Genomic DNA, 24,162 nt, shown 5'->3' with positions numbered 1-24,162 from the left:
TAGTCATGCTGGCCACATGACCCGGAAGCTATACGCCAGCTCCCTCAGCCAGTAAAGCAAGATGAGCGCTGCAACCCCAGAGTCAGCCACGACTGGACCTAACAGTCGGGGGTCCCTTTACCTTTACCTTAAGCTACTGAAGGTAACAGGGCCCTTTCTATGTCCAGCTGTCCTTAGTCAACAACAAATTGTCGCTGTTTTTTGTGCTGAATATTTTAGGGAGCAGGCAGGGCCCATTACTTACACCATAAGAGCCTACACAACATGTATGTAGGTTTTATTTTATTTGTTTTTTTATCTTATATTTTGGAAATGTACATCCATTTTTTTCCTTTAAATTTTTTTGGGGCCCCAAGAGAGTGGGGCCCTAAGCTGTAGCTTGTTTAGTTTATACATAAATCCGGCACTGCCTCATTGTATGAAGCCTCCCACAGAAGAATTTGCTAATCTATCCATTTTATCCATTTAGTACATTTATAGCCTGGCTTTCCTCCAAGGTGCCAGGGCTGTGTTAGCCATTAAGCCAGTGGTTCCCAACCTTTTTGTGGCCATGCCCCACCTAAGCATCTCTAAAATCCTGATGCCCGCCCCACCGTGACATATACTGTAAATTTTATTATTCAAAAAGTGAATTATTCACGTGGAGGAAGCCTAAAAGGCCATTAACTGTTAATAACTCAGTTCTTAAATTGCCCCCCTTAAAAATCAAATTGCTCCCCTGTGGTGCGTGTGCCCCACGTTGGGAACCACAGCATTAAGCAAAATAATGAAGCACGTGCTTAGGGCATCAAGGGAAGGGGAAAATTTCTGCTGGAAAATTTCCAAAGACCATAAGGTACAGCTGAACAGGTTCCACATAAAAAGGTTCCCACAATATGTGTGTCATAGGTTCAGTGCAGCAAAAAATGCAAAAACAAGATTCATTCATGCTGAACTTTATAAAGTGATTGCAGAAGACAATATTTTACGGTTTATTATTGTTTTTATTTTGAATTAGATCTACATGGGTGCACCAAAATCTTTTAAGTGCTATGGGCCTCTAAAGGTCTTAATCCAGCCCTGTGAGTTGCTCATAGAATCATAGAATTTTAGAATTGGAAGGGACAGTGAGTATCATCTATTTCAATGCAGGAGTCCCATGCGGGGACAGAACCTGCTCAAGGCATGGCGCTGTGGTTCTGCCCCCTCCATTTTATACTCACAACAGCAGCCTTGTGTCTGCGGCAGGTCCAGTTGAGAAACAGTAGGTGCTTCAAGACTGTCCCTATTTTCTGGGTGGAATTCAATCAGATATCAGCAAATTCAGGACACACAAATTGGGTTGGGAGGAGGACTTGCACAACAAACCTGCTCGCTCCCCCCACCACCAAAATTGGACTTTTTTTGCAATGAAAGCAATGGGAAATTGCACTGGGAAATGTGGATTAGCACTTGCTTTGATGCAACATCATCTATTGACCCCGCAACCAAATCAGCATGAATGGTCATTAAACAGCCAACACCATCTAATCTCTGCACACAAGGATGAATGCGAAGTAAGCAAGTTGTCTGAAAGCACTCAGTGACTGGCACAAGGACAAGCAGAGAAAAATATGAGATAAAATAAAGGGGGGAAGTACCATTTCATTTTCTTACTGAACTGTTATTTTAACTTCATAATAAAGTCCTGGGGGAATTTTCTTTTTCAAAGGACACCCAGAGAGCTTCATGGTGAGTGGGGATTTTATGCTGAGAATTGCTCTTCTCTCTCATCTAACACTCCAGCCTTGGGCATGGAACCTGTGACCCTCCAGATATTTTAGAATATAAGTTTCATCATCCCTGACCAGGCAGACTTGGACTGATGAGAGCTGGAGTCCCACAGCAAAGTTTCCCTTGGGCAGTAAAATGTCTTGGGTCAGCCTTGACTTCTGAGAAACTAGTAATGAGGTGCAAGGACCAATAACAGTCTGTGCTGTCAGTATAAGGCAGCTTCCTACATTCCTAGGCTCATTTAGATTATATAGAGATAGTAAGGTTATCACCTTTTGTTCCTGGGTCTTTAAAAGCTGCATGACGGAAATTCAGCAAGGGAACAAAAAAAGAGAGTTGAGACTGGTACACAGGGAGGTGGTTTACTATGCCCAACACATCTTGAGAAAGGACTTCTTCAGGGGAAGCATGAGACAAAATTGTAGACAGATGTGACACCAGTGTACTTTCTGTATCCTGTTTTCAGCTGGATATTGATTCTTCTTCTGTCTACCATTTTGTTTCACGATTTGCCCCTGAAGACTTTTGTCAACATGCATTTGGCCTAATAAACCACTTCCCTGCATACATGTCTGTTGTTTTAACTCTTTTTCTGAATTGATGTTCTTCCACCATTTATTCTTCTGTCTGCTGTCCTGAACATGCTGTTGTCGTCCTGAGCATCCATAGTGGATGAAGTGACCATTTTACCGTATTTTTCGGTCTATAAGATGCACCAGACCATAAGACGCACCTAGTTTTTGGAGGAGGAAAACAAGAAAAAAAATATTCTGAATCCCAGAAGCCAGGACAGCAAGCAGGATCGCAGCTCAGCGATCCCACTTGCTGTCCTGGCTTATGGGATAGCCGTGCGCAGCCTCTCCTGGGCAGCGGCATGAAGGCCCCCAAGAGCCGCACACACGCTCCACGCAGCTCTTTAAAGGGAGCGCTGAGCAGAGCCTCCCGCCTGTATCCGCTCCATAAGACGCACACACATTTCCCCTTAATTTTTGGGAGGGGAAAAGTGCATCTTATAGAGCGAAAAATACGGTAATTTCTGTGTAAGGTGGCTGTTAAAGGCCTGTAAAACACAACCATTGAACCCCTCACCAGCTGCAGTACATGTCCATCATATTTGTTAAATGAAACATGGATTGTGGTTGCAGGAGTGGCATCCCTGAGACTTTGTGAATATAGCTTGCACCATTGTTTGTGATGAGGATGCGAGACTCTTCCCCCCTTGCTTAACCACATTCCATTACTTGGCCAAGCAGGTTGTGCAGTTTTGTGGTATATATATATAGAGAGAGAGAGAGAGAGAGAGAGAGAGAGTTGTTGGACGTTGTACACACCCGCATTGTCTGTCCGGGTTTGATCTCTATTTGATGCACGGTGGGGTACAATGCCAATCACACAGGCATTGTTAGGACATGGTTTTTTTTTGTTCTCACCTTGTAAGTATTGAAAATTTCCCTTCCTGTAAAATTCTGTATTTCTTTCTGAATTTTAAACTACATTCAACCTGGTAGCATCAGAGATGTCTCCTTCTTCTTTACTTGTTAGGCTATGTGCACATTAGCGGTTTGAAACACAGCAAGGTCATTTCCCTCCACTCAAGTTTCAAGTGGCATTTGCATGTTGCTGTACACACCAGAGGGGTTGGGAATGTCTTCGCCTGGTGCATATTACCCATTTGCTTTCCCCACTCCTGAACCCACCCCCAAAGCAACTTTTGTTCAGGCAGCTGTGATCCACACATGCGCAGTGGCTACCTCAAATATACACACCTCAGCCAAACTGCAGTGAATGTGGCTGACATTTTCAAATCAGATGGAAGCTGGTTTGAGGAGGGACACATCAAACAGCACTGTGTCTCAAGAAACTATGCATTGTGGCTAACCCAGAGGTGGATATAGGGCTGGGTGACTGGTGCACCTGCACTGAGCTGAGGCAGCACCATCTCAAAGCCCAGGAAGTGCAGAGCTTTGGGAAGGAGGTGTAAGGGCTCTGACAGGGTCCTAGAGGTCTTCTGCCTCCTTTCCAAAGCCTAGTTAGTGATTTTCCAGCTTTGGGAATGGGGTGGGAGGGCTCTAGCATCCTGCCAGAGCCCTTCTACCTCCTTCCCTGCCATTGGGAAGGCAGCACAAGGGCTGGGGGAGGGGGTTGCCTCTCACAGAGCATCATAGTACCCAACTCTGCCACATGGCTTCAGACCCCTTCAGTGGGAGCACACTGGAACCAGAGTAAATAGCAGCGCATAGACAACCTTAGTTAATTCCTCAGCTTAGGTCTGTGTATATTCTGCAGTTCCATGTAGTCATAAGAAATGCGGAATGCAGCATTGGGCACAAAACTCAAGAGGCTCAGCAGGTAGGCTTCCAAGTTTATGAGGAATTCCTGGTGAAACTGCCATAATTAGAGAGAGGCTTAGCAGGATTTCTAACTTCCATGGTCCAATTGGACCAGATAGTGCAGCTATCTGAATGAAAAAAGCTACATTGCATTATTTTTTATGGTGCTTTATACTTTATCGTTGAACACCAATCACCCTGCTATTTTATTATATGGTGATACAGAAATACTTTATAAACAAACGATGTAAATTAAGCCTAGACTAGAAGACGCTTGTGGTCCCTTCCAACGCTATGATCCCTTCCCATTCTATGATTCTATATGAGAAATATGCATAATTTGTTTTGGTTTTTGAATGAAACTTTCTTGGTGCAGAATTTCAGGTAGATTTTGTTACTCTTGTTTTTTTGCTGCAGTGTACCACTGTAACAGAGTTAGTGTGTTGTGCTCCAATTACAATGACATCCTTCAGACTGATGCAGCTCTCTATTTTTGAACAGAGTTCTTAAATTATCATTGTTCAGCCGGTTTAATTTGAGTTGGCTACATTTCCCCATCCCTTTAGTACATGGAAGAAATGCCCAGCAGGTTGTAAAATGAGACCGATAGACCAATGCTAGTTTATTTTCAGCGCAGCTTTCGATTATCTGAAACCATTTCACAATTTGTGGAGAGTGGGCAAGGAGGCAGGAAACAGAACCTCTCACTGCCTCTGAGTGTGTAGACAAAGGGCTGTTTTACAAATAACAAGGATTAATCCAGAATATCAGGGAGAAGAGCTTCCAAATTATGCATGCAGTTGTGGGCTGGTGTGCCCAATGGCACTGTTAGGGCAGAAAGTTGGAAGACCAACAGTGGGTGGAGCCAGAGCCAATGACAAGCAGCCCCCCCCATTGGTTGTAAGTAAGACGGCAGGCTGGCTGAATCCAGACTGAGGTTGGTGGGGCAGTGCCCCACTTGCCCCCAGTGGACCGGCCTCCACTATATGCAAATGAAACTTCCAGGTATAGTTTAACTCTAGCATATCTCTTAAAAATTATGCACCGTGGTCAAAGGACTGGACGACTAGTAAAGCAAGCATAATTGGTTTAAGTGCACATACTAGTAAGTGGGTCAAGCTCTCTTCCACCTGGGCTAATATGAGCCTTAGAAAAATCTATTTATTTAAAGATGTATCCCACTAAAAAAGGTTCCCAAAGTGGCTTACAGATACATATTTTAAAAAAGAGCCTACCCTCAGGGCTACAGTGTTAGACGGCAAAGGAAAATGGATTGGGAGGAAGGAGGAAATAAACAAACTCAGGCACAAGTTTTTACTTAGGAATGAAATGTACGTTAGTAAGACACGAGACAGAAGAGAACCGCTGAGCAAGCAGGATAACACCCAGAAAAGAAAATGCTGACTGTTACACACAAGCAGCAGTGAGGGGAGCTGCAGCAGATTTTTCACAAGCTCTCTGTAAAAAACAAGACATTCATAGACAAGGAGAAAACCTTAATGCAAGGTGGTCTTGATTTGATATTGTGAATGCGAGAACACAAATGTCCCGTTTGTTGGTGTTTACTGTTGTAACAGAAAACAATAAAAAATACTTTTTTAAATGAAAGTGAGGTTGATACATCAACATAATTCTGTTGGTAAGGTGGGCACCCTGCCTTACCATACTAGGTACCAAACCAGAGGAAAGGACAGGGATAGATGGAGGAATTCCTGTTATATGCAACAAATCTCTTATTTAAAAAGACCTGCCCCCGCAGCAGCATGGACTCACATGCTGCCAGAGAAGGTTTGCAGATGGCTGATGTAAGGTTACATGTTCTCTCGCTTCCTTGACTAGGAGTTTAGTAAGAAGGGGGTTGTGCATGGAGAATTGCATGTCCTTGTGCGGACGTCTGAACCCAATTTCTCCCTCGTGCAAAAGATTATTTAAGGTAGAAAGGGCAACACCACCTTGAATGGTGAAGGACTTGAGAGTTGAATCAGAAGCCTCACTGAATGCACAGCAACTGAAGATGCATCTCATTAGTTACAGCATGGTGCTGATAATGCAAAGGTTGAGAGTTCGATCTCTATATGGGGCAGCTGCATATTCCTGCCTTGCAGGGGGCTGGACTAGATGATCCTCAGGGTCCCTTCCAACTCTAAAATTCTATGTTTCTATCATTCATCTTAATGTGCATTCATTGCTTTTGCAATGCGATGTGCCAATAAACAGCATCTACACTGGGGTGCAAGCCAAGAACCCATATACTGTATGTGACTGCAGAGATGATGGGAAATGAATAGGACATATTTTTTTTAAAAGCTGCAAAGCAAATTATGGTTTGCTGGACCTCCAAGTAGAATTCAAAACTATTATCTTAAAAAATGTGTCTTAGTTCTTCAAATGTCCCCCTTTGTTGTTTCTTTCCCCTCTCCTGTCGGCCGTAAAACCTTAAGAAAATCTCCCCACCTTTACATTGTAAGTCCATCCTCTCCTGCTTCAAAATCCTTAGTTATAATTGGAGAAAGAAGTATTTCTGAAGAGAAACACTGTTAGTCACTTCTGTTTATTAGCAGGATTTATATACTGGATTTAAAGCACTCCGGGTTGGATCCAGAGGAGCTTTTCTATATGTCAGTGTCTTTGAATCACAAAGGGACTTAAGTTTTTTAAAATTTAAGTGTTGTATGACGAAAGGGAAACTAAGGCTGTGTACACACACATTTCCCTCAATGAATTCTGGGCATTGTAGTTTACGCCTCACAGAATTGCAATCTCCCTGCAAACAACGATCAGAATTTTTAGAGGCAAAGAATGCACCTTAAATACATGGTGTGTGCACAGCCTAAATCCAAAATATATGATTGCATTTCTGAAAAGCATGTGCAAGGGGAAGCATGAGAGCTGCCAGAGCTTGCCTACTCCAACATTGCATGAACTGTTCTACTATTGCTTACACCAGGGTTTCCCAAACTTGGGTCTCCAGCTGTTTTTGGACTACAATTCCCATCAACCCTGACCGTTGGTTCTGCTAGCTAGGGATGATGGGAGCTGTAGTCCAAAAACAGCTGGAGACCCATGTTTGGGAAACCCTGGCTTACACAAGCATTTGTAGAATACTATCGCTGGCTATTTTCCATATACTCCATTCTTTGGATCGAGCAATCTTCCCTGCAAATTATGCACGTATCTGAACTCCCTGCCAAACCACATCCATTGGCCTCAAAGTCTGATTTCTACTTGCAACAAGCAAGGCTGCATAATTCTTTCTCAGCTCAGCATTCTCACACCTTGGTGAAGGAAGGAAACAAAGGAGAAAGGAAAACCACAAAGATACCCATTGCATAGGGCGAACTGCCCATGTCATACAATAGTGCAGGAATATGAAATGAACTCAGCTCAGACAGATTCAAAATTGAGCAAGTTTCATGTGTAGGTAGATCTTGTCAATGAGTTTCTGACTTCCTGACAGCTCGGGATAGTTCTGCGCTATAAATTAAAAAGCACATCTCAAGTGTAGAAGCATACAGGTGACAAAGCAGCAGTTTTTTTTAAATCCCCAAGTATACCTATATGGAAATTTCTGGGATAGCACCACCCAGTGGCAGATAGACTCTCGCACAAGGCACTGCGTGTCAACCCTGGGACCTTCAAATTTGCACTACATTGTGTTTGTTCATGTGACTAATTCCAAGGAATTATTCTGAAGGCTTGATCAGCACCCTTGTTCCTTGACATACAAATGACTTACAAGAATACTCCTGTGAGTCAGCTACTCTTAAGCCGGGAAACGATCTCATATTCATGGTTTACCCGAGCCCTGCAAACTGATCTAGAAAACATTGAAGGTTCACCAGAAAAGCAGCCTTATTTTATTTGCAGGGCACCGGGAAGGGGGGGTGGGTACAGACCCAGAGAGGCATTCACCTCTAACTGGGATTGGCTTTTACAGCAGCACAAGCCAAAAACCCAGGGTTTAACTGCAACCATTCTACTCCCTACAGTTCTCTAACGGTAGCCTGTGCCCAAATGGAATCCTGATCCTGAGCTTGCTCTGAACAGTAATTGTACTCATTCAGATGTCAATATATGCACAGGGAAAAAAGACGCAGGATAGAACCCTACAGCAAAATGGATTGAACTTGAAGTTATAAGGTACATGTTCCAACAGGTTGTATAGAAGATAAAGTGTTGCAAAAACTTTTTTCTTCTTTAGCGATCACTCACCACTACAGGACGAATGGTATATTACAGTACAGTGGAACCTCAGATCCTTTCCCTTACAGTTGATTTTAATCTTGAAGGTCATTTTGAGATGCTCCCAGTCTCCAGTTCAAAATATTTATATTTTATGTGCACTTACCTGGGAGTTAAGTCCATTTGAACTCAATGGGGATTGCTTCCTAACAAACGTGGTCTGCATTGATAGCATTGTTAGCCATTGTTGAAGGATAAAATGTCTATGCCTACTGCCTAGAATTCTAAGAGCATGCACTTATCCTGTGTATTTTAATTACGGACATTTATACTGTAATGTTTGTATAAATGGTTTTTATCCCTGTAAACACTTAGAAGTCCATTTTAGGTTTCAGCGTTATATAATTTCTTCTCAATCTGCTAACTACATACTGTGCTGCTGAAATGAGCAGCCCTTTTGTATTTTATCATTCCTCACCACGCCCAACACACATGCTCCATCCGTCACTGGGCTCTTTTTTTGGCAGGGTCCCCTATTAATCTGAAAGCCTTGGGGCCTCCCTCTCAAACCTATCTTAGGCATGGATGGTGTCACACTATTTCAGCAATGGAACTCGCTTCTGATCATTGAAAATTGAGGTGGTGGGTAAGAAAAACCATCCGGGCATGTGGTAGCAACTAAAGTAATGTCTGCAGAGGTTAGTCACGTGCAGGACTGCACTTTTATGTCAATGGTGACCATTTAGAGCACTGGTGGGGAAACTCGGGCCTGGAAGCCAAATGAATCCTGTCTCTCTCTCTCCCCCCTTGGAAATCCTTTGAGTCACACTCCTTCAGGAACAGCACATAATAGGGTCACCAAACATCACTCCTTCCTCATCCTCCGTTATCAGGGTTGGGTTTTTTAAAACGACTAACAGATAGCACTAGTTTCAGGTATCAAAATATCTTATCTGTACCAATGAACTTTCCTGTAAGCTCCTCCCCTTTCTTGTTCAATAGGTACTCTCACCTCCAACACACTCAACCCCAGGCTTGCAGAATAAGGTACAGTAAGCCCCCAAGTTATGCGAGGGTCATGTTGCAGGGATCACACCTAAAGCCAAAATTGCACATGGTCAAAACACGCTGGCAGTCCCACCCGCCATTGAAATCAAGGTTCCCCCCAAACACCCTTTTTATTTTTTGGGCAAGCGTATAAAGCTGAATGTGCGCAAGTTACAGGCTTATTGTATTACACTTGCTCTCAGGTCCAGCTGTCCAACATCCGCAACTTCTTTGAAACCCAATCAGAGGTCCTTCTTTCTTGGGGAGACTCATTTATTCCTGTTTTCTCACCTCAAAATCTCAGATCTCCCTAACCTCATTACTTTCAACCATTGCCCCAAAGTTTCCGCCTTTGATTTTCAGCTAAAAACTTCCCCCAAAGCCCACTAACCAGACCTTACTTACTTTACAAGAGTTGGGTTGCAACTCAGCTTGCATTGTAGAGATATACTTGCAAGCGAAGGGAAGAGAAACCGCCAAGCTTCCTAGCAGTGATTCAGAGTTGTCAGCATTTTAACTCCATATGCCAATGCATGGCCAAACTTGGCCCCCCAGCTGTTTTGGGACTACAGCAGGACCAATGGTCAGGGATGATGGGAATTGTAGTCCCAAAACGCCTGGAGAGCCAAGTATGGCCATGTATGCCATATGCCAACACCTTACTCCTCAAATTCTTTTTAAAAACAACCAGTTCTTATCAGCATCCATTTTTCTCTTGGAATACCACTTCCTGCCCTTCAGCCAAACCTCCTTCCACCCCATTCAATTACACTCCCTTTCCCTGACAACATTCTGTTTTTTCCCATGTGTTCCTAGGAATGCTTCTAACAATTAGCTGTATTGGTTTTAACTCTAAGATCAGACTATATATTTAGTGTGCTGTTTTATTGCTTAATATTTTTTTTTAGTAAATGTGCTACTTCCCTTTTGAGACAACAAGCTTAATTCCCTTCTCATTTCTGCTGCCTGTTAATTCTATAGGAGATGAACACTGGAGGATGTCGTTCTCTATCAAAAGATTCCTAGAACTGAGTGTCAGGATTGCATGTGGGTCCTGAAGCGTACATGTAAACTGCATACCTAATAGTAATATATGACAGCTGGACCATGTTGATTTGCAACAAAACGCAAGCACAGTTCCATTCACTCCATTACTGATTGTTAACATACCTTGTCCACCTACTCCCCAAATCTACTCTGCTCCTTTTTGTTGGGCCTTTGAATGTACCATTAAAATTATGTATTTTGATTTCCAAGCTTAATCCAAGCCTATTCATATTTAATTAACTTCATTTTGCCCCCAGCTCAACAGAAAGATGCATACAAACATAATATTTCTATTTAAATTTCACTGCAATAAAAAAACATTTGCATATTCAGCTCTAGAAAGTGCTGTCAAGAATTTTAAGCTACAAAAGAGATGAATCCAGTTGTTCATCCATTTTAGTGCTTACAGATACCCCATTAACAGGTGGCTCAATGTAGGTTAATCTCATCCACAACTGCATTTGCTGTAGATCTACATCCAAACTCTATTGTTGACATCTCATTAGAAGTATAGAAATAAAATGGCAATTAGATCAGTGTTTAAGGAATTTTTATTAAAGCAAGAATCTTATAATCCAAATTATGGTTTTTTGCTCAGCTATCAATTCCTACTGTTAACTACAACAGTAGTGATATTCTGAGCGTTTTCCACAGTAAATTACAAAATTAAAGAAAGGAATGCTTTAAATTTTTGTACTGTGCTGAAAATTCATTTCCTGGGTTTATAAAACATTAATTTGTTTTTTTAACTTTTGCTATTTTTTTGTATTTTAAATCAATAGGTAATCTAGGACCAACAGTTTTGCTAGTCCTGGCATTTGTTGTGTACATAAGCTTCAAAGTTTCCTTTCCTTTTTTTATTTATTTTATATTTTGCAATGTTTTTCTCAATATTTAGTAGTTTTTCCATGTTTAGATATTTTTCTTCGGTGAAGCGAAATTATAATGCGTAGTCCCGGATCTTCTGTAACCAAAAGAATTAAAATATTAATACTGAAATATATTTCCTTTAGAAAAACAGATTTGTATTATATTAAATATTATTAAAACCAAACAGCATACTTTGACCAGGATCTCAGGTGTAATATAGGAATGTGCGATGAGCTTGCTTTATCTTTTTATCAAGAGGGAACTGATAAAACTGTGTCAGCCTACAGAAATCATGCATTAGAATTGCATTTGTGCACCAAATTATTGGACAAAGATATGAAAATTGAAATAAATTCCTTTACTTCTTTTTTGCATGCTAGGTAACTTCCACAGTCCTGTTTGTTTGTACAGTATGGTGAGAAGTGTCACTAGGATAATTGCCAAAATGTCATACTCGAGGCCCGCTGAAATCAACAGACTTAAGGTTCATGGATTTTAGTGGTTTACACTCGGTATGGATATCACCCAACCTATTGTCAATAACGCTGCACAAGGGCAAAAATTCAGCTAACATCTTTTCCATTTGCTAAGTTACCAGTCCCTACGACTGTCACAGATAGCCCTGGTTTTGGTTAAAATTCAATGCAAGTTGAATACTAATCTTTGATCTAGAACAGTGGTTCCCTCCTGGGGTCCACAGAACCCACTTGATGGATATGTGCCATAGACCCCCTATCCAGGACATCCCATTTGGGGGGAACTGTGCCCCAAAACATGCAGGATCATGGCCAGACATGTGTCTCGTGTGAGATCACAGCACCCAAAACTACACGTTTTAGGGCACCATACTCTCATGTGGGGTCGTGTGACTTGCGTACAAGTGTAGCCTGGAAGACATGCAACCCAGTTTTGCACTGGGACATGTTGGAGGGTATGGTGGCACCATAATAAAAACTACCACAGAAACATCAAGGTTTTCAAAAGCAGAGGGTCCGCGGCTTGGCTTTTGAAAAACAGGGGGTTTGCAGTACTTACCTAACTGGGAACCTCTGATCTACAAGCTCTAATTTAAAAAAACCTGTACTCCCTGACAATTAATGCTTCCCCACACTTTGAAACTGAAATCTTCATTCATGATTGTGTAGGATTCAGACAGGGGATATGGTAGTAACAGTGGCATAGCGTGGGGGGTGCAAATTACTTGCCTTGCCCCGGGTGCTGACAACCCACGCTACGCCACTGGGTAGTAATGTATTTAAGGGCACACACTGCAAGTTAAGGAAAACAGCCCACAGTTCAGCATGACAATCTCCGCAACAGAGGTGGGACTGTTAGTAATTATAATGCTCCAGTACCAACAAACATTAGATAGGAATCACTGTGAGCAGAACTTTGGTACATCGCCTATAGCTTGTCATCCTCCCCAGACAGAAGATTTATTTCACACACACAGGTGCATCTATGCCTGCATTTGAAGCCATTTCTCCAGAATACTTACATTAGACACTTGGAACACCTGCTGGATTGTTAACTGCTTTTTGAGCAGCTTCCTTAGCTTGGTGGGCTTGCAGTACGGCTACAGCTTCATCAACCTAGTTAAGATAAAAACAATGTTATTAACATTGCTGTAAAGGCAACCTAGTTTAATAGATAAGCTGCACTTAAAAGAAATACAGTTGACCAAAGAATCCACCTACCTTCGAACGAAGAGATTCAGGAGACTCAAGCATATGGAGGAGTTCAGAATTGTCAATCTCTAACAACATACCAGTGATTTTACCCGCCAGAGTAGGGTGCATGGCGTGAATAAGAGGGAAAAGACGTTCGCCTAGAAAACAGTCGACAAGTTTGCAAGGTTTATATTTGACTCTTAATACTATTCCAAATAGATTTCCTTTTAACATGCCTGAAAATGAATACGTTAGCCATCTACATATCATTATTTTTTTACCCCTTTAGCAGAATGGCAGAAGTTTTTTTAAAAGAATAAACCCAACTAAGTTACTAGAACTGGAAAACTATAATCATTAGCCAAGCAGACATTTATGGTTAAAACACAGATCCTAATAGTAGATGCCCATTATCAACTTAATAATTTGTAAGGTTATGAAATCACATCCCTTTCTCCAATTATACCTTCTTCTACCCTAACACACTCAGGGAGTTCACTCACCCAGCTTCTAAACTCTTCAGATTTATTCTTTCCCCCAGTCCCTGGATCCTCCATACCCTCTTTTCTCCTTCCTTCAGAGTTAACTGGGCCCTCAGTAGTGGACCCACTTTTCCTAAGCAATCCCAGAGCTACATTTCTAGAAATCCTGGCCCTGCAGAGTTGCATCAAAAAGCACACTTACATTGGGGTAAATACATAAAAAAAAAACTATAACCAAAGATGATTTCTGAACTGCTGAACAGCCCACCTAACACTGCATGTGCTACTGCACAATTATTTGGAGGAAGCAGCAACAGTACTTCCCCAGCCCTCATTGGTCATTGGACTCAGCCCTAACTTTTTGGACTTCTCGGGAAGACATGCCAAATGGTGCTGCTGCTATCTGTCCTCCCCCATGCACGGACACCCCAACTCTTACAACATGAGCCCCACCTCTCCGCCAAATACGGACTTACCCAACATCTGCTTTTGTTCCTGTGGAGGGGCAGAAGCCAACATGGAAGCAGTCAAAGGTTCTTGACCTTGGACATGGACAGCAGGCTAGAATTTGAAAAGATTTAACAGGATTAAAATGGAGTACATAATTTGTGTAGTATGTTCCAAGTTACATTTGCATTAATGTCACTCAGAAAAACTATTTCTAACCCCATACAAGTCCACCTAACCCTATTGCTTTCAATAGGCTTGGGCATGTCCAATTCTGCAAGTGCTGGTTATTAATATAACCGACTCCATACAAAAGTGCTGCTATAACTGTTACGCTTACCTGCTGCATAGCAACCTGAGGTTGTGTATTAAGGTGTTGCTGAGGATTGCGAACACCTGCCGCATACTTGTACTGAGGAACCGTGCGTACGGCTGGAGTAGCAGCGGCGGCAGCAGCAGCTGGACGTGGACCCATTGTCTGTGTTGATGTGTTTGCTGGAAGAAAAGACTGTTTTCAGGCCAAGCAGCATATTCTATTCAAACTCTTTCGGCAGACCTCCTTTCACAGTCTAGCTTAAGACACTCTTAAAAACACATTACATTTCAATTTTCAGACAATTAACAGCATGCCAAACCAAGCCAGTATACTTAAAATAACTGATCTCCAGAACTCACCAACACGCTGTGTTGACATTACTCGTGGAACCTGTGATGAAGCTGGCCTCATGGTACTGAATGGTGGTCTGGGAGCTGCTGGGCGGATGGCACTTGGCATGTTCTGGAAAGCTGCATTTGAAATTAATTCACGGTAAGTATGCATTTCTGAACCAACACAAATCAAGCTTTGGTCAAATCCAAACTCCCCCCCAAATCCCTAAGAAAAGTAAGTCACTTACGATGAGGTCTGGCACCCTGAGTAGTCCAGCGAGGACTTGGTCTGAGCGGAGCAATTTGGCTAGTAGGATAGTATGCAGCACGGTTTTGCATCTGTCAAAAAATTAATAATGTATTTGTTTCATTTGTCAGCTTCAGTGCTTTGCTGTACCAGAAAAAAATGCTTTAGGAAATTAACAGTTATTCCATTCAAATTAAAATGCCTCATTATTCTTTATTATAGAAGAAGAATCTGGGCTTTTTAAATCTTTACACTCAAAGCTCATTTAATACACACCATGTGTCAAGTAAGTCCACTGCAACTGTACGCATTTGTACTCAGTAAATATAAGAGTAAATGTAATAGGGAACACAGTGTAAGTAATACCTGTGGAATAGCTGCCATGACATAACCTGAAGGAGGTGCTGGCTGGTACGGGTTGATGACTGGATTCGGCACTGCTCTCACACTTGCCATTCTCTGCATGTACTGGTTGGTGAGGTGAGCTTGGCGTTCTTCTTTACGTTGGGCTAAGGCTACATAAAGTGGTTTGGTGGCCACAATTCTACCATTCATTTCTGTGACTGCTTTGGTTGCTTCTTCTGGTGAAGAAAAGCAGACAAACCCAAATCCTTTACTGCGGCCCCCTTCCATCATAACCTGTAAAAATAAAATAAACATGCAACCGTAAAAATGCAACGTAGAGAACACTGAACAATGTTATTTCATTATATTCTATTGCAGCTTGTGACTGAACATAATCTAACTAATTAATCATGTGTTAGGTTTCTTTTTGCTGCCAGAAGCATACCTAGGAATTTTCATTCAGGGGATGCCTCTCTCAGCAGAATTAAGGAAACTTTTGCAGATTCCCCCATCCCCCTCGGAATCCCCCGCTTTGGAGGGTTAAAGTGTAGGATATGGTGCTGAGAGAGGAGGGAAGAATCAACAAAACTCACTTCCCACTTTTCCACAGTGGAAAATCAAAACCCTCCTGTAGACAGAATGTGCCTTTTTGTTCACAACAGTGAAACCTGGCTCTACATTCATTTCTCTGAAGTTTTAAAATAAAAGCCGATCAACCGCTTTTGAAAATCTAACAGCATAGATTTTGTTCTGCTGCAGACAAATCTGGATGTATATATAGAATTTATTGTATCTACTGTATTGCATCTACTTTCAAGTAGATGCAATGAGAAGAAGCTTCTAATTTTAAAGTACCACTAAAAACAGTTTTTGATAGTTACTCTCCCTACAAGTCACTCAAAAAGCCGATTAAAATGCCATTTACCTTTGCACTAGTGATGGTACCAAATGGAGAAAATTCTTTGCGTAGGCGCTCATCATCAATTCCATCATCGAGGTTTTTCACATAAAGGTTTACACCCTGAAATATTGAGTAGGTGAAGCAATCAGTATGCAGAACATATAACCCAGTGATTATTTTTTTTAAAAAAATTGTATTTATTTAATTTGTATACCACTCCTCACCAATAGATTTCAGGGCAGTTCACAACATAAAAATACCATATAAAAACCACAAAATACTTAATAAAAACAAGAACCCCCCTCACACCAATAAAGCTCTCCTCCCCCAAATATTCAAATAACATCCTACCTGGTATCTGGTGATCCTGTCCTGCTTCATTTGTTCAAATTTGCGCTTCAGCTCTGTTTGTCTTTCTACTTTTTTCTGAGCTCGACCGACATATATTTGTTTTCCATTGAGTTCCTTTCCGTTCATCTCATCTACAGCCTTCACAAATAAAAAAGGTACTTTAACTTGTTTGTCATAGTTGATTCCACATAGCATTAAGTCAGGCAGTGTGCTTCTATCTTCCTAGCACATGAGAGGGAATAATACACTGTAAGAACACTATATGAAGAAGTAACTTGGCAACAGATTTTACAGCAGGACTGGGGAGATGTTTTGGTCCAGTAGGCCAGATCTGCACCTCACTCACCCTGTGAGCCAACTCTGACAGGTGGGTGGGACTATTTATCTATCATCTGATGTCATAATGCCCAAATTTGACCCAAATGAGTGAGTAGATTGGTTGGACCTGCTGATGCACATGGAGTTCCATCCAGCTTTCTGTTAGGTTCAGGGGAATCAGCAGGTTCCAGAGAACTCATTTGAGTTCCTGAACTAAGCAAGAGTGAACCCTTTATGCTGCAGTTGAAACAAAGGGAGTTCAGTCCTGCTTTCCAATCACTGGATCCAGCTCCGTCTCTACCTATCCTACACCTGACATCACATTTGACATCAGGTGTGGGGTAGATGGGCAGTTTGGGAAAGGTCTGTTCGGTCAAATGAGGAAACTTGGCAAACCAAATTTAGTCCATGGGCCAAAGGCTCCCTCGCTTGATTTAGAGGACAGATTAATATTCCTTGGATCACTATTAGACCTATTTTAGAAAACCTACTATCTATAAGAGAATCAATTAATATAAAGATACATAAAAATTAAAATTGGGCACCTTCTGTTTAAGAGTGTCCAAAACCATTCGTTTTAGTTAATTAGTGACCACTCACAACACTTGACAAATTCTTATAAAATGTATAGACTTACTTTCTGAGCATCCTCATGTCTTTCAAAACTGACAAAGCCAAAGCCTTTGGATTTCCCACTCTCATCGGTCATAACTTTCACACTTAAGGCAGGCCCTAAAAAGTACAAAAAAATTATTTTACATTTTCTTTATAATAATATTAATATACCACATCATTAAAAGGTATCATGGCAGTGTATAATAAAAGCTTTAAATAATAAAATACAGCACAAATGACCAACGATTCAAATTAATTCTCTAAAAAGGCTTGTTTTCAGCAGACAACACTTTAACTTAGAATATTTATAAACTGACAACTGTAGCCAAGGCAACCCATTTGGGAAACTAATTTCCCAACTAGTTATAAATTAGTAGTCTGACAAATTACATGGCCATGTCAGACTCTGGTTGGCCTTGTTGATCTCATTTTATAATGAATGCCTTGATTTCTTGGACATACTACAATATTAACTCCTTAAAGAAAATTAACATTGCAATCATGGACTGAACAGACTGTAATTTACAATTATTACTAACCCAACAGTAAACTTGCTTTTGGTATTGTGCTAGATTAAAGTACACACATTAGAGATTTTATTCTGCCCTGCATTAAATCATTTGGCTATTTTCACTGTAGAAGAATGTAATGATTTTTCTTGTTTTATTTAACTTACCAATTGTTAAGATGACAACAAACAAGCAGCTGTGTTATCACACGTATTCCCCTTAATACTTCTGTTCTTGAGAGCAAACTATTGTTTTTGGCCTTATCAGAGCTTACATGTTACATTGCCAAGATCTTCAGATTTCCAAGGATCTGAAGCCAGTTTGGAACCTTGGTTTCAAATCCTTAAGTGGAAGCTCTGGTTGGTTCCAACGGCAATCAATAGTGCTGCCAACCTAACACATATAGGTTGAAATCAATGGCAGGAATCTGCACTCCAGAAGGGCACAAACAAGTGGTTGCAGACGGTGCCTGTCTCAGTTCCTGCCATCTACAGCTAAAAGGTTAATACCGTAATAGCCTGACTCTGTATAAAGCAGGTTATTATCAGGAGTTGGGGTAGGCAAGCTGCAGTTGGGTGCAAGCACTATGATCACACCAGGTCCTAAATCATTTTCAAATACATGGAAAGGAAATGACATTACCAAACTTGCCAAAGAGTTCCTTAAGTCTCTCATCATCCATGTCCTCTCCAAAATTCTTGATGTAAACATTAGTGAACTCCTTGGCACGAGCTCCAAGCTCTGCTTCACGTTCTTTACGAGATTTAAACCTTCCAACAAACCTAGTTAAAAAAGCAAGGTGAAAAGCTGCTTAAATTTGAAAAGATTCAGGGCATTATTTTCTTTCTATTAAGGAGGTACTTTATATAGTAAAAGCCTGGTGCTTACCCATACCCTGTGTCAGCTCCTGGCAAGCGAGCTGCTGCCATAGCACACTGCAATATTCCCCCGGTAAGGGAAACAGCAGAGTAAGCTACTCCCAGCCTCTCTATCTGTCATGGAAGACAGATTGTTCAGAATGGGGCAGCCATACTACTCTGCTGTGCTTCCCCAGCCAGAAAAAACATGGCAATGTGCTATGACTGCCCCCAATTGTGACATACTGTCGCTCTCACAGTTCCTGTGCAATGAATGAAATAATTTTCCCCCTTTTGTTTTCTGAACATATATTTCCAATTACTGAACCAACACAACAAGCAAGAAACTATAATTGATAAAATCTCTCTTCTAAATTCATTAAAAAAATTTTTTTTAAGTGTTAAGGAAACTCACACTTTACGATCATTAAGCAGCATTCCATTCATTTTTTCAATAGCTCTTTCTGCAGCTTCTTGTGTCTCAAAGTGTACAAACCCATAGCCTTTGGATCCATTTTCATCACATACAACCTATGAAAATTATTAGGATACGTCAGATGACTGGAATGTAATTATGCTAATTTCAAGGCTGAATCACTGTTCTAGGTTCTTTTTCCTTTCAACTCACCTTACAAGAGAGGATGTTTCCAAAAGCAGAAAATGTATCATACAAAGCTTTATTATCAATTGACTTATCCAAGTTTTTAATGAAGATGTTTCCGACACCACTCTTACGTAGAGATGGATCACGCTGAGACCACATGATACGCACTGGCTTGCCTTTAATGACATCAAAATTCATAGTATCTAAGGCTCTCTCAGCTGCAAAAGAAGTTAGTAAGTGTTAAATTATTTAAATCTTTAAGGCAACACAAATATCACATAGATATCACTAAGAAAATTAATTGTTAATGTCTTTGCACCCACTTACAATATACAATATCTTGGCTTCTGGATCACCACCAAAATCAAACATTGTTCTAATTTGTGATGTTCAGGAAAGGCAGTGCAATTCCAATGAATGGGGTAAAAATTGGAGCCAGGGTAAGCATTCCAAGGAGAAGACAATGGGCAATGTTCAGTAAAGCAGTTTTGCTAGTGCAAGGATTTTTGGTTGTACAATAGAACCTCTCTCCCGCAAGCTTTCACTTTTAAATGTATTTCAAAAGTGAATTTCAGCACTATTTTAGCACAGTCCCATAAACACAGCCATCAAACCTCTTTTTCTATTCTTGTGCCTCTAGGCTTTCTGCAGTTCTGTTGCATGGTCCCATAATGATGTTAGCAGAGAAATCCTCAACCCTCAAGTGTGTTACTTCTCCCAATCCCAAATGATACTGCACTTTTCAGAGTGGAAGCTCAACATTTCGACTTATCCATGAGAATGTTCCTGAGACAGAGTACTATGATGAAAAGCCATAGAAAACAGAAGTTCCCAGGTTCAAGCCCCAGCTACAACTGGGAATGGCCCCAGCTTGAGTTGCTGCTAGTCAATGTAGACAGCACCACCCTATGGTCCTATTCAGTATAATGCCGCTTCCCAAGTCTGTTAATGGCATGAAGATTGCCAACAAGCAATAGCGTTACATATCAGATGCATGCATTGACTCCCTGCCCCCCAAACTCAGAAATTAACCTGGCAAGGAAGGGGCAAACTGTCAGGAACAGGAAAACTATGTCTGGTTAGGCTCTATGAACCAAGTGGCACCTTTCTTCCCTATCCACCCATGTCCCTGCTCAGAGCAATGAAACAACTGGAGAAGCAGCTCATTCAAGCATTACCAGGAGCTTTTGGCAGCCTTAGGAACTGGATGTGCTAAGATTTAAAGAGGAGCTATCTGTAGAAGTCCATGCTGTTACAACCTTTTCTCTGTATTTACTGACCTTCCACAATTACTGCAAGCAGTTAAATCACAAATCCTATGTCATGATTCCTGGATATGATCCTGTAAATCAACTGTCTCTAGGTAAGCATCTGAATGGCAAACTACCCAAGCTATGAATTCAGTTAGCCAAGCAGTGCAACCAAATACCTGTGCAGATTGAAAAAGCTTGAGTGGAGACTGCCAGTTAAAAGTTGCATTTCTGCCTAAGAAGCTTACTGCTCTGTAAAGAGGCAGAATCTTCAACTCAGACAGCAAGCCCCAGCTAACAACCCACTGGAAAAAATAGCCAGTCTCTGACAGTTGGCTATTCCTCTGGCGGAGAGAGGGATGCAAAGGTAATGGCTCTGCAAAGCTTTCTGTACACCTTAGGACACGGAGCCAGCCAAGGCTGTCATCTCTGTTTTGTACAAAGCAGCGCTGAGACAACAGCTCTGCTTGTCTCTCTCTAGGCACAGATTGCACTGTGAGAACTGCCAGCTCAGCACAGCACTGCTGTAGCACAGCCCCTTTCCATGCTTACATCCCGTAATGAAGGGATAAGGAGCTAGAATTCAGCAAAGAGCAAAGCATGGATGGCTATTCCTTGTGATCCTGTTTGCAACATTGCTTTAAGTGTGTAGTCACTATAAAAGTGTAACCCTCCCCCACTGGAATACTTATTCAAATTATTAAAAAGCATAAAAGACAGTGTCCTATTCTTGTTCATTCTAGCATTTATGTTGGAATAGTGACAATTGTTGAAGAGCTCTCCCCTCCAAAGGAGGTTTATTTTGCTTAAACAAGTTTTCTGTGAACTCAGAAATATTGGTCATTGAAAACATGTTTCTTCGCATCACTTGAAGAATTTACAAATGTCTTTTTTTTTTTACTAGAGTCTACAAAGAAAACATGCTGCTCCATCTCAGTAGAATACTTCTTACACTGAGTTTACTAGAACTCTGGTTGACTGGATCACCCAGAAGAAGAAAGGACAAATTATTTTGAAGCTGGTAGAAAAAAATAGCAAAATACTTTAGAGAAAAATACCTACAAGTAAGCTCACTCCTGGTCACAGTTTAGATGCATGTATGTGAATTGGCTTACTCTTGTCAAGTGTGTAAACTTAGGACCAAAGTACGCACTCTCCCATTTTTCTCACTTAAAGATAAGAGCTCTAATGCAACTTGGCAATAAGCTGTCAAGGCAGACATTATTTAGTGTAGGATCAATGTGTCCTCAAAAAATTATCACAACTGTCTGACATTTAATAGAAACTAAGCTGATTCAAGTCATCAAAGGTAAATTTAAAAAGCAATTCTTCTCTACGTATCACTGCAGGCCACCTGCTCTCAAAGTGTCGGCCTTAAGGTAAGACTAGCAGATGGGCTTAGGAAAGAGCGTCTTAAAGACCCCACTCCCTTCCCATTTCTGGTGTCTTGACTGGGCAAATGCTCACCTTCCCCTCATCATCAGCAATGGTCAACAATATTGGGCTCTTAAAACTCCGTTTACCAGCACGAGGGATGGGTGTTGCAACTTCCTGTCCTGTCTGTGGACAATCGACTCCTCCCCCCCACGCCAATTTGTTGGATTTTTCATTACATGCAAGGTTGATAAATTAGTACCCGCGACCAAAGGGCACCAAGTAGCCCAATTCAGAAACTTCTAATTAAGCGTGGCTTGCCCTAGTTTTATTTCGCGCGGGCACACGACCCACTTGCGCCCGTTCCTCCGTCGCCATTTAAGGCCCTAATTATCCAGGCATTTCCTTCAAGGCGCCTCTCATCTCGAACTTCCTCGTTGAGCCGGCGGAAGCGAGGCGACAGGCCCGCCCTGGTCGCGGACTCCCCCCCCCCTCCACCCGCGCCAACTTAAGGGCCCTGCCTCGTGATCCGAGAAACTAGGGCCGGGTCCGAGATGCCGACCCAGGCCTTTTCGCGGAAGGAGGCCCCGTGGCAAAAAAGCAGGCCCAGCCGATGACGAGGCCTCCTTTTCTCCCTCCCGCTTGGGTGCCGCGGGGGCTCCTCCCCGCCACGAGGCCTCTCCCGGCTCCTCCACAACGCGGTGGAGAAGCTGGCCTCACACGAGTGTTTCTCCCCCCCCCAACCCTCAGTTATTTCCCCCTCTGGACAGAAATGTTCAATAATTTCACATGAAGGAGGGCGAGTCCTTGCGGGGTCGGGGAGAAGGGGGCTCAGAGAGAAAAGACTTATGGGGAAGCGCCGCCGCGAGGCAGGCCCAGGACTCTCCGAGGGGCCGCGTTTAATCCGTAAAATGGATGCTCCGGGGATGACTCGCGTGGAGGAGGCGGGGAGAAGCGGAAGGGGAGGAATGCGCGGCGGCCCTCGTGGGGGTGCGAGAATATGGCTCCGGGAACAGGAAGCCGGAGGCCGGGAGGGCAGCCTCCCCCAAGCCCCCACCCCCAAGACCGGGCAAATTCCGCCCGGAAAGTCCCTGGAAATGCCTCGCCGCCGTCCCTCCCCGCACGTGTCCCCGTCCCACCCGCTCCTTCCCCATGTGCCCGCTCCTCGAAGTGTGGGGGTAAAATACGGGAATCAACCGCCCGACCAGCTACGGCAGCTTCTCTGCCCTCCCCCGTCCCGTCCCCCCGCTTCTCCCCATTCCTCACCGTCGGCGGGCTGCTGGAAGTTGACATAGGCGTAGCCCAGGGAGCGCCGGGTGATCATGTCCCTGCAGACGCGGATGGAGAGGATGGGCCCGGCGGGGCTGAACTTCTCGTAGAGCATGGCCTCGGTGACATCGGGGTGCAGGTCCCCCACGTAGAGCGAGGCCATCGGGTAGCTGGGGGCGCTGGGGTTCATGCTGGCGGGGGGACGGGGAGGGGGGGCGAGGAGGCAGGGCAGACTCGCGAGCGCCGAGGAGGCCGCGACGGGCCGCCGGGTTCGAAATTCAACGGCTCCGCGGAGGCGGTTGGCGACGGTTGGCGGGCCGCTCGAGCGCTCGTTGCTGCCGGCGGGAGGAGGAGGAGGAGCGGGTTGTTGCTGCTGCTGCTCCTGGAAGCGGCGGCGGCGGCTCTTCTTTTTCTTCTTCCTGCTGCTCTTGGTAGTGGCTTGGGCGGGTCTCCTCTCGGCTGCGCCGGGTCTGGGACTTCGCTTCGCTTCACCGGGTTATTTTATACCAAACCGGCCGGTTTCAGATAGGGGCGGGTGGTAGTCGAGGGGGGTTTTTTTTAATGGTTTTTTCGGGCTTTTAAGATTTTTTTTGGATTTTTAAAGGTTTTTTTTTCTTTTAGTAATAAATGGTGCGGCGGAGCTGGTGTGCCCGGGGAAGGCCGGAGCACACACACTACGCACAACAGCACCTTCAGCGGCCGGGGGACAAGGGGGAGGCCGCCGCCCCGGCCGCGCACTATATATAGAAGCCCCGCCCCCAACCGCCTCTACCATACAGCTCGCCACGCACTGAAAGGGCTCGGCGCGCACGCGCCGCCACAAAAGGGAGAAAAAGGGAAGGAGGAAAGGGGCGGAGCAGAAGCGTGTGGCGGTTGCGTCTGACGCCATGGCTTACGAAAAGGTGCCCGGGGTTGGGCAATAGGTTGCGCATGAGCAGTTGGAAGGCGCACGAGAGAATAGGCGGCTAGATCGCAGGACTATTCTGGCGGTGGGGAGGGCAGCGGTAAGGAGGAAAGAAGGAGCGCATGCGCTGCTGGCTTCCTTGC

General features: G+C 43.2%; 1 protein-coding gene across 3 annotated transcripts; it reads right to left on the bottom strand.

Annotated features, from left to right (window-relative positions):
* Positions 1–10,891: 10,891 nt before the first annotated feature.
* PABPC1 (poly(A) binding protein cytoplasmic 1) lies at positions 10,892–23,845 on the bottom strand. 3 transcript variants are annotated; one of them, XM_081015260.1, is made up of 15 exons: positions 23,113–23,845; positions 19,247–19,440; positions 19,034–19,149; positions 18,413–18,543; positions 17,275–17,369; positions 16,320–16,457; positions 15,993–16,088; positions 15,089–15,361; positions 14,724–14,814; positions 14,503–14,613; positions 14,168–14,322; positions 13,857–13,941; positions 12,926–13,056; positions 12,727–12,820; positions 10,892–11,322 (listed from the first exon to the last, which is right to left on the bottom strand). In XM_081015260.1, the coding sequence occupies exons 1-14, from the start codon at positions 23,303–23,305 to the stop codon at positions 12,728–12,730; spliced, it is 1,902 nt and encodes a 633-aa protein (XP_080871386.1). In that variant the 5' UTR covers positions 23,306–23,845; the 3' UTR covers positions 10,892–11,322; position 12,727. The 3 variants fall into 3 exon arrangements, with proteins under 3 accessions (XP_080871386.1, XP_080871384.1, XP_080871385.1); XM_081015258.1 differs by having other exon boundaries at positions 18,404–18,543; positions 23,113–23,844; XM_081015259.1 differs by having other exon boundaries at positions 10,892–11,319; positions 18,404–18,543; positions 23,113–23,844.
* Positions 23,846–24,162: the final 317 nt, after the last annotated feature.

This window comes from Podarcis pityusensis (assembly GCF_964106645.2).
Source record: "Podarcis pityusensis genome assembly, chromosome: 7".
NCBI classification, from domain to species: Eukaryota; Metazoa; Chordata; class Lepidosauria; order Squamata; family Lacertidae; genus Podarcis; species Podarcis pityusensis.
Note: the sequence above shows the minus strand (reverse complement) of the source record. Positions and strands in the feature narration are given on the sequence as shown.